Here is a 10,492-nt window from a genome sequence, read left to right as displayed (position 1 = left end):
GAGGGACTGCTGCTACTGAGGCACTCACATCAGGCTCCAGTCACTCACTCACGATCACTAAAGGGGGGGGGGGGGGGGGGGGGGGTGTAGTGACACAGTGAGAGAGACAAGGCAGAGGAAGAGAAAGTGGAGGGGTGGGGGGGTAATAGAGGGCAAAAACAAAGATAACAGTGGGAGCAGGGGGTTGACATGCTGAGACAGCAGGGAAAACACTCGAGACTGCCACCTGCTGGCAGAGGGATGTCACAAGAGTTTACATCAGAGTTGCAGGTGCCAACTGTGTGTGTGTGTGTGTGTACGTGCAGATATGTCAGTACATACGTACGTATGTCTGTGTATATGTGCAAGTATGTTTGAGAGTGTGATCGGATATCTAAGTGTTTACACTTTACAGGTATAGCTGCAGATGGACACATATATCTGTGTCTGTAGATATGGCAGTTAATCCATGTATGTATGTATGTATGTATGTACTGTATGTTAAGTGTGATTGCTTTTGTGCAGGCATGTCTATGAGTGCAGTGTAGAGACATGTCTGTGGAAAACACAGGCCTGTGGCAGCGGGGAATGTCTGTGGCAGCGGGGAATGTCTGTGGAAGTGTGGAAGACAACTGAGGCAGCTACTGACCTCTGTGTGGGTAAGAGCTTTTTACTTTCACATATGGAATGAGCATAAACACAGGCACACGCACAAGGTGCCGTTAAAAACAAAATCAGAACTAAACTTAAAGCACCAAATTCATGTTGCATATTTCATTTGAAGAAAAAAAAATGCCTATTCGGTTGCAGACAAGATGAACAAGATGGGACCGATAAAACTATAAAATGCAAAAATAAACTGACCACAGAACCAAAGAGCGCAGAGATCATTAGTCATGTGAAAAACTGAAAAATTAAAAGATAATGATGAAGGAATTTAAATGTAGACATTTGAGAATACTGGGGTAGTACATTATTGCCTACACTGGCAGCAGGATCCTGCATTCCAATAATCAGTCCATATAAAATCTTATTTACAAACATACTGAGAATTTTTTTCTGAATATTTGGAATTATATATGATTCTATTCTTCGGTCCATTAAAAGTGTCTTTCGTTTGTAATACAGTTTCCATATCTGTGCAGCTGGATCTGTAAGCTTAACCAGAGCAGAGCACAAATATTCATATCCAAACATTTGTTTTGGATAAAGGCAAGTTGGTCAGACTGGAGTGAATGTGTGTGTATCTATGGCAGTACAGCAAATGTATGAGGAGTCTGGAAAGAAAAGAGAAATATAGATAGATAGATAGATAGATAGATAGATAGAGAGAGAGAGAGAGATTGAGGGAGAGAGAAAGAGAGAGAAAGTGTGTGGTAGTTCTGTTAACCGCTCAAACAGCCTCAGTTTAACTTTGAGGCCTTTACAGCTAAACTGGCAGTGGAAGACACAGACAACGAATGTACAAAAGAGCGCACCATATGTAAAACACATAATAACAAAAACATTTTTAAAATACATTAAAAACAACGGTGTAAAATTACTTTTAAAAAATCTAGAAAATCATTTCCAACCACTCATTGGTATCATGTTCTTACTGGTGTGAAAAGAATGACGATACATGAAAATGGGAAAAGTTTTGAACACTTCACTGTATCCATATTCTTTGCAAGCTGCATTAAAAAAGACAAGTTCCTTTGCTCTAAACGGCATTGCTGTGTTTGAGTAAGTGCCTTGGTTACTCTCTCAAATGTGAGTAAACAAATGTGTGTGTGTGTGTGTGTGTGTGTATTTGAGAATTTTGGCACAGCAAAAAGCCTTCATGAATGAAACTTCTGTTGGTCTGCATGAGTGTATCGGGGAATGTCTAGATGGAAAACCTTTATGAATAGCCTGTGCATGAGGAATGTGCGTGAAAGCCAATTCAGTCTGGAATGTGGTGTGTGTGTGTGTGTGTGAGAGAGAGAGCAAAGAGTGAGAGAGTGGTTTTGCTGGTATTGTGTGTGTGTGTGTGTGTGTGTGTGTGTGTGTGTGTGTGTGTGTGCGCGCGGTGAGACAGAGTTCAGTTGGGTGGGTAGTACTTGGGGAAGAGGAACAGGTCTTTGCAAAGGGAGCTGTTGAACTCTGACATCTCTTTACAGCGATGATGAGCTGAGCCTGGAGCATAACCTTCTCTCTCCTTTATACGCCCGTTAACCTGGAGGCAGAGAGAGGGATGAAAAAAGACAGAGAGAGAGAGAGAGAGAGAGAGAGAGAGAGAGAGAGAGAGAGAGACTGTCTGTCAGTTCCAAAACACTAAATCAGAAAAGAACAACTGAAAAGAGAATAATTGTGTGTGAGAGTAGAGTGTGTGAGTGTGTGAGTGTGTGAGTGTGTGTGCGTGTGTGTGCGAGTAGGAGCACTACCTGCACCAGGATGTCAGACAGGTGTGTGTCCCTGGCTCTCTGCCTGACTGCGTTGTTGAGCTCCTGAATGTACCAGGAGCCTTTCTTCGTGTTCCTCATGGCTGCCGTGCCTGCACACATCACAGGGGTCACAGTGCAAAGGTCAGACCGGTGGAAGATAAGATCAACCACACACAAAAGCCTGTGCGCGCACACACAGACGCACGCAGGCACGCACACAGATGTGCACGCGTGCACACACACACACACACAGATGTGCACGCATGCACACACACACAGATGTGCACGCATGCACACACACACAGATGTGCACACATGCACACACACACACACACACACAGATGTGCGCGCATGCACACACGCACACACACACACACACACACACACACACACACACACACACAAACACACACACACATGCACACACACACACATATATCAACTCAGCTATACACACACTACATGACCAAACCAGACAAACACACATGTGTGGATCTGATGATAATGTGGTATGCATTTAAATCCAACAGCACACACCCCAACCTTTGAGAGAGGCAAAACCGCAGATCATGTCAGAGCGTTGGGGTAGTTTGACTCGCAGCCTCTCTCTTTCCCTCTCCTCCCTCTCTCTGTTCTGTCGCTCGCTCTCTTCGTCCCTCCCAGCATCCCTCTGCTCACAGCCTGGCGACTGTGTTCGCTCCGAGCCGTCTAACTGGTCCACGCCGTTGTCCATCTCCTCTGAAACAGGAAGTACTGGGGTCACAAACCACAATTAGGTACAGGGGTGTGAGTAGTCTTTGGAGAAAGCACAAACACCAGCACCCCCCCCCCCCCCTCTCTCTCTTACACACACACACACACACACACACACACACACACACACACACACACACACAAGCACACAACTTGTGTAATGCGTAGTCACCTCCTCTGCAAGCTTGGATGAAAAACATCTTTGGTTTGTTTTGCAGCTGAGGGCAGCGGGCATTATCAAAAGCCTCAAACACCCAGTCCAGCTGATGGGGGGAGAGAGAGAGGGAGAGAGAGAGAGAGAGAGAGAGAGAGAGAAGGAGAATAAAGAAATAAGTCAGCAAGTGAACGAGAAAGACAGAGAAAAACCAATCCAACTGATTGCAACCAAATTTAGACTACATAACTGCAGTCACCAACAGGTGTGGAAATCCAATCCAAGTCTGCGATCGTCTGCGACTAATCATTGCGACTAATCATTGTTCGCTTCATACTACATGACTCGCTCTCATTGGAGAACACAGTGATTTTCCACAACTGTCTACGATGACCAGCACTTGACTGTCGGTGACTGAAACGTTTGTGCGTTCTGAAAGGTCCATAAGAGAACCCCCCCCCCCGCCCCAACTTCCCCCTCACCTCCAGCAGCTCTCCGTCCGTCCCGTAGACCCCCCCCTCCTTCCCATGGGACAGCAGACACACAGCACAGCAGTCCATCTCACGGTGCTCCGTACGTTGGGTAAACTTCTCTATACACTCACGCATGTCCTACACACACACACACACACACAAGTTTCAGACAAGGTCAAAATATGTCCAAACCATGAGCTAACACAAGCTATTATAATCCAGGCACCAGTGGCGTGTTCATGATTAGTTCAGGCAATCAGGCACCTGCGCAGTAAGGTTTTTGCGGAGGACGACGATGAAGTTGAGCTCCACGAAGAGTCTTTTCAGCACGTCCTCGTCCACCTCTCCTCCCCGCCGCATCTCAAACTCAGAAGCCTCAAAATCCACGTTGCTAAGCACCAGGACCAACCCTCTGGGCGACGACTGCATCCTGTACGCCTGTGGGCCAGACACACAGGGAGAGAGACACGCACATGTACATCAAGAGAAAGTCAAGATATAAAGCACAAAACAGCAGCAATACTTAAGAAAAGCTTAACCATTTCATCAAACAGCTAGACACGCTGAGAAACACCAAACGGGACCCGCGGGAAGCCGCAGAGGTAGGGCAGGCGTCCCAGAGCTATACACAGGCCCAGCGAGGATGAGGACCCAGGTTCGAGTCTCGACTGAGGCCACTTCTCAAGCTGACTCCTGATCTCTCTCTCTGCCACATTTCCTGTCTGAGCTTCGCTGTCCTATCAATGCCGGTAAAAAGAGCCCAATAATAATGAGTGGTTCTTACCTGTTGGCAGTGAGAGTCATAGAACTCGGGCGTGCATGGCTGCACGGCTGTGGTAACAGGGCAGTCAGTATCCAGACACATCTCTATGGACTCTGGATGGACACACACACACACACACACACACACACACACACACACACACAGACACACACACCATCAAAGTCACACTCTACACAATCCTCTACACAGTCCCAATAATATAATAGGGCAGTCTTACCCCTCAAACCATACAGCACAACAACACACTTGAATCTGCTGTGTGTGTTATTTGCAGGGGTATGTCCTGTGTAGGAAATCTGCCCAATAAGATCAACCATCAGAATTTTAAATTCCAACTCTCTGTTGGCTTATCAATATCTCTTATCAGTCTTTTCATTACACAAAACTCCCTGATACACAAACTACGTTCCCTAAACCTGCTTAGATCCCTTAAAAACACGAAATCAATATCCACCATTACACTCTACAGCATGTACAAGAGAATCAATCATTTCCATCACGGAGTCCTTAAGACAGCACACAGGCCTCTCATCATAGGATCAATAGCAAACAGCTCACTGAGGCTCTTTATTGATCCTCTGAGTGGATCATCTAAAGTAGATGGACATATAGCTTACTAACACACACTCTCACACACACACACACACACACACTCACGTGCATACACACTACTACACACTACTACACACTACGTGACTTACAGTAAAGGATTTCTCAGACATAAACACATGAATGCTTCTAATGCTGGTGCCTTTTTTTGACCAAGCATACACTTAAATGCATCAGCAGCTTATAGGAGCAACTCATGTATTTTCACAATGCATTAATAAGACATTAACACACACACACACACACACACACACACACACACACACACACACACACACACACACACACACACACACACACACAAATGTGCCTTTCCACTGACTGTACAGCAGGTTTGCACATACTTCCTTTTGCACTAATGCAATTCACACAGAAATACCACTTAGCTCCCATATGCCAATCCCAACAGCTGTATCACTATAAGGGTGGCTAAACCCTGTTAACAAAACCACCTCTTCCCTGTTTTCTAACACTGGCTTGTGCTACTCAAGCACATATAAAAATAAGCCCATATCTCTCTGCTGTACTGCCATGGACACACTACAAGCTCATAGCGTAGCTATGTCAGTTATCGGACAGTGTCAAACATCGGCCACTCTGTTAAACAATCAAAATGCTAAGTTTGATAATGGATTAACAATCTATAACTTCAGTTTAATAATGGATTCACATGACAACGCGAACATTTGCCGATAACACACGCCCGCCGATAATTAACACCGTTACGATAACTATTGTTCTTACCGTTAAGTCTGGCCCTCTTGGCAGGCACTGGGCACTCCTGAACAGGAAGAGGGAAGCGAGGATCCACACACCTCTGGAAGACAAAAGCCCCATTAAGGAACGCACATACTGGTACACTAGTGTGTAAAAATGTCTGCTAGCTTCACTATGAAGTCTGTGCCGAACCTGTTGCCATGGTTTTATGACTCACTCAAACTGGAGAATGCTGTTTGTTTGGGTGTGGACAGCCACCATTTCTGTGCATGTAGCTCTCTGTTTATGAATGTGTGTTCACCTCTGGGCTATAATCTCTTAGAAGTACCTGATCGTGTGTGTGTGTGTGTGTGTGTGTGTGTGTGTGTGTGTGTGTGTGTGTGTGTGTGTGTTTACTTGGTGAGCGGGTCGGTGTGTTCATATTTCTTTATACTAGAGTGCCAAAGGAGGTGTGTGTGTGTGTGTGTGTGTGTGTGTGTGTGTGTGTGTGTGTGTGTGTGTGAGTGTGAGTGTGTGTGTGTGTGTGTGTTAACCTCTTTATCTGGGCAGCTTATGAGCAGCTCATACAGGTGATCCTGTTCTGTTTCCCTGAGAGCCGTGCAGAAACTGCTGAATGCTTTGGGCCCTCGCTTGGGAAGGAGTGTCAGCAAATGCCAGCTGCGCTTGTGAGACGTCTCCTTTACCTTCAAGGTGAAAGACAAGTGCATTCAAACACAGGGATAAATGTTTAGTAGGAATTGATCCCTGGTTAACGTCTCAGGACTGCGGTTTATATGAATACAGACGATGGATGAAGACAGACACATATATGCCATATTCCTGTCTCCTAGCTGATAATAAATATGTATAAGTTAGTGGATACTGCTGACTAAAATGTACAACTTGAGAATCTAAGTCTAGCTAAAACTCTCCCTCTAAACCTGCCTTGGCAGGCTTTTAGCACGCTGAAAAATATATAAAAGTCAAATTCTCACCAAAATACTTTCTGCCATGCTGTCAGTCAGAATGCTTTCTGCCTGAAGATACTGGATTAGCAACTCGTCCACAACCATCTCTTTGCAGAGTGCAACGGAACGTTTCTTCAGCACCTGCTTGTCCCGTTCTTTCATACCGAACTCCCCCAACATGGTGCTGTGGGCGTGAAACGTAGAGAGAAGCAGGTCACGGTGTTAGCACACCAAAACGTCACTTTTGGACATCAAACCCACAAATCACATAGACGCAGATTATATAAGGTGGAAAGCATGAGGGAAACGTTTGTATGGAACCGAAAAAAATTACATTTGTCGTTTTACCTAGCGTTAAACAGAAGTCGACCCATTTTCCAACTAAAGTAAAACAAAACTTGGGAAGATTGTTTCCCCTACAATTATGGTTACAACCTGGAAAAACGTTAAGCAATATTAACGTTGTATGTTAGGTTGTTGTGTTTTACGTAGCTCCTCATCTTGGAGAGTGCTTAAAGTTAATGTTACTACAACTGAAAAGGTAGAATTAAAAAAATAAATTCATAGCTTGCAATGATCTGTAGTCAAATTTGACGCGGTAAACTACATTTGACCATAAGTGTGCTGATGTAATGCAACCATCTTAACTCAACCTGTCCATCAGTCCATCATTTTGACCCGGAGTAACCGACTATAAGCATGTTAGCTGATCATAATTTCATGTATCACCTTTCCAAGCAAGCTATCGTGGTAATTGAATTCGCGAGACGAGGCTGAAGTAACGAACTAGACAGGGAATCTTACCTTGCTGTAGGTGTTAGTTATCCAGTTGTTCAGCAAAACATCCAGAAATGACTTGTACTACAAATGTAAAAATCTAGCCAGCCGTAAAAGGCGTAGTAGCAGATTTCCGCTGGCTAACTTCAGGCTCTCCCACAGTAAAGTTCAACAATGTGCTAACTTTAGCTAGCTAGCACACTGGCAAGATAAACACAACAAGAGCTGCAATGCATGCATGTGCTTATAGCTAATGTAATCGATTGGGAAACTCTGGACGACACTGTAAGCTATTGTTTACTATTTAACACACTAGCGCTTGCTATCCAACACTGATCCAAGAACTTCAACTCTAGCTACAGTATTGCATTATCAAAGCAAAAACAAGCCATTAAAAGCTGTTAGCCAGTCAGCTAAAAGATGGCTAACTGGCTTAGCTGTCAAAAACTTGAACTTGGACTGTACGAGTCATCCTTGTAAGTTGTTGTTCTACTACATCCATTGTACATCAAATACATTTAATGTCCAAAATATAGCTGGCATCTAACTAAAATAAACGATCTTCATAGTTAACGTCCCTTTCAACTGACAACTTCCGCGCGTTTGGAAACATACTACAGAGCGAATCGTATGGAGGAAAGGAAATGATTGGCATGTGGATGCCAAGTGAAACCACTACTCTACTAACCCGCCTACAGAAGAGGCGTGGTGAATAAGTTATGTATTGGGTTTTCAAATTTGAATGAACTCTACTGTTTGTGAAGTACCCTTGTAGACAAGGCAAAGAAAGAAATGATGCAGGCTAAGGATATCTTGGATTTTAGAGGCCGTGTGAGAAGCAAAATGTGCATAGAACTCCAACCTTCAAAGTAGCCTATTGCCTTCAACGTGAAATTGAACACACTTTTAAACTTATGCTATATTTCCTATGAAACTGTTTTTTTATTGCTCTTTATTAGTCTCCAGCCCTCCCTCCTTCTCTCCATCGTCTTTTCTCTCCCGCTGTCTTGCTCTCTCCTGTCTCAGCAAGTGTTGTCAATAATTGATGATCCACACTGACTAAAGGGTAACAGGTCTACTACAGCTGAAAACAGAGTCTTGTTTATGTATCTCTTGCTCTCTTTTTTTGACCAGAAAGTCACACTTTTGCCAACATATATGATACAGTATGCATTGTCTTGTTAGTGAATCAGTCCTTGTTTTCTTTCTGTATCCACTTGAACATGCATTTGGATTTCAGAATGCAGGTGTGTGTGTGTGTGTGTGTGCATGTGCATGTGCATTGTGCCAGCTTGCCTCCATTGCGTGTGTGCACAGAGTGTGTGTGTGTGTGTGTGTGTGTGTGTGTTGTGTATGTACATAGGCTTATGTGTACAGTACACAGGCACTGTGTGTGTGTGTGTGTTTATGTCTTTCTGTGTGTAGCAAAGAAGGGGTTAAATGTCCTGTCAGTCTTTCATGCAGTAGGATAGAGGGAAGGAAGTGCTGAGAGATTAAATGAGAGAGGCAGGGGCTGGGAGAGGAATGAGACAGAAGAGGCAAGACGAACAGACAGAGGGAGAGAAAAAAGCTGACAGTAATTACAGGCAGGTTGATTTGATGTCACTGTTGTCTAACTCGATGGCAAGTTAGCTGGATACTGACATACACGTACACTTGTACACTTATACACACACACACACACACACACACACACACACACACACACACATAGACAGAAAAACACAGAACTACTCCGAGTTATGGACAGAAATGGAAGGAATTTCTCCAGAAAGAGAAGTTTCACATTCGGGGCTTATGGAGGGTGAGTCATCATTATAATTACTACATTGTTACAGCTGAATACCTATGCATGTATAACAAAATGTCTGCTGTGGTCATTAGAATGAGGCATGCCTTAAGGGAAATTTGAGTGTAGTAATGTTTTCACTTTCACTCTTTTTGAAGTGTGGACAAGTTCATTTGTGAGAGTGAGTCCCGGTAAGTCACTTGCCATTTTGGATAATGTGTTTGTGTGTTTGCTCGATTGTTTACTTCATAACATGAGGTTTGTGCCATGTCATATGTGACCTGAGATTGGCTTCATGTGTGACCGTATCCATATTTTGAGTGTATGTCCTTAAGACTGAGTCTAACGGTTGAACCAGTCCTTCATGTGTGACCTTATCCATATTTTGAGCGTATGTCCTTAAGACTGAGTCTAACTGTTGTAGCAGTCCAGAGTCCTTGGAACACAATATTTTGGAGATCTTGGACTCACCGTCTAGTGAGACCAAACCAGTCTTAGCAGCCACATCATCACAGAAGGTAAAAAGGACATTTACATTTTTAAAAGTCTTCAGTATGGAAGTTTATAACGTGGTGTTTTTTTCCCATGTTTTCACCATGTCTTCTCTCTTGAAGGTGACAGAACTGTTTGAGATCATTGCAAAGCTACAGGTATGATTTTTAATATTCTGTTGGGAGTATTTTGTTCTGTATGAGTGTGCAAGTGCATCTGCAAATATGCATGGGGGTTGGCGGGCGTGCGTGCGTGCGTGCGTGCGTGCGTGCGTGCGTGTGTTTGATGCAAGCTTCTCCCTGTGCTGCTACAGGGCAGTAGACTAGAGGAGCAGCGGTGTGAGTTTCCTCCTCCTCTCAGGGTAAGTATGCATGGATTCGTATTTCTCAGGTATGCTCCTGAAAGACTGCATGTGACCTTCACGCTTCAGAGGTGACAACTACTGTGTGTGAGACAGACAGACGCACAAGCACACACACGCATGCACACACACACGTACACACACACGCACGCATGCACGCACTCACTCATGCACACACACACACACACTGACACACACTGACACAGACACACAGTGGATGACAAAAAGGAAGTTGCATTGGTCAGTCTTTCC

General features: G+C 44.2%; 2 protein-coding genes across 8 annotated transcripts in view; one reads left to right on the top strand and one right to left on the bottom strand.

Annotated features, from left to right (window-relative positions):
* Positions 1-628: 628 nt before the first annotated feature.
* casp2 (caspase 2, apoptosis-related cysteine peptidase) lies at positions 629-8,402 on the bottom strand. Of its 4 annotated transcripts, none has more exons than XM_031576471.2 (11): positions 7,626-8,402; positions 6,849-7,005; positions 6,408-6,557; positions 5,902-5,974; positions 4,549-4,640; positions 4,029-4,202; positions 3,774-3,902; positions 3,310-3,400; positions 2,922-3,137; positions 2,385-2,494; positions 629-2,176 (listed from the first exon to the last, which is right to left on the bottom strand). In XM_031576471.2, exons 2-11 carry the CDS (start codon positions 6,999-7,001, stop codon positions 2,042-2,044), a joined length of 1,323 nt encoding a protein of 440 aa, XP_031432331.1. In that variant the 5' UTR covers positions 7,002-7,005; positions 7,626-8,402; the 3' UTR covers positions 629-2,041. The 4 variants fall into 4 exon arrangements, with proteins under 4 accessions (XP_031432331.1, XP_031432332.1, XP_031432333.1 ...); XM_031576472.2 differs by having other exon boundaries at positions 2,928-3,137; positions 7,626-8,400; XM_031576473.2 differs by having other exon boundaries at positions 2,922-3,122; positions 7,626-8,399.
* A 552-nt stretch (positions 8,403-8,954) lies between these two features.
* rap1gapl (RAP1 GTPase activating protein-like) overlaps positions 8,955-10,492 on the top strand; it is a 7,473-nt gene continuing 5,935 nt past the window's right edge. For 2 of the 4 annotated variants that reach the window (XM_031576970.2, XM_031576968.2), the window contains exons 1-4: positions 8,955-9,402; positions 9,546-9,578; positions 9,812-10,037; positions 10,193-10,240. In XM_031576970.2, the coding sequence (XP_031432830.1) occupies positions 9,341-9,402; positions 9,546-9,578; positions 9,812-10,037; positions 10,193-10,240 (369 nt within the window). In that variant the 5' untranslated portion in view covers positions 8,955-9,340. The remainder of the gene's footprint in view (positions 9,403-9,545; positions 9,579-9,811; positions 10,038-10,192; positions 10,241-10,492) is intronic. The other 2 variants (XM_031576971.2, XM_031576969.2) reach the window with 2 other exon arrangements.

This window comes from Clupea harengus, chromosome 11 (genome assembly GCF_900700415.2).
Source record: "Clupea harengus chromosome 11, Ch_v2.0.2, whole genome shotgun sequence".
NCBI classification, from domain to species: Eukaryota; Metazoa; Chordata; class Actinopteri; order Clupeiformes; family Clupeidae; genus Clupea; species Clupea harengus.
Note: the sequence above shows the minus strand (reverse complement) of the source record. Positions and strands in the feature narration are given on the sequence as shown.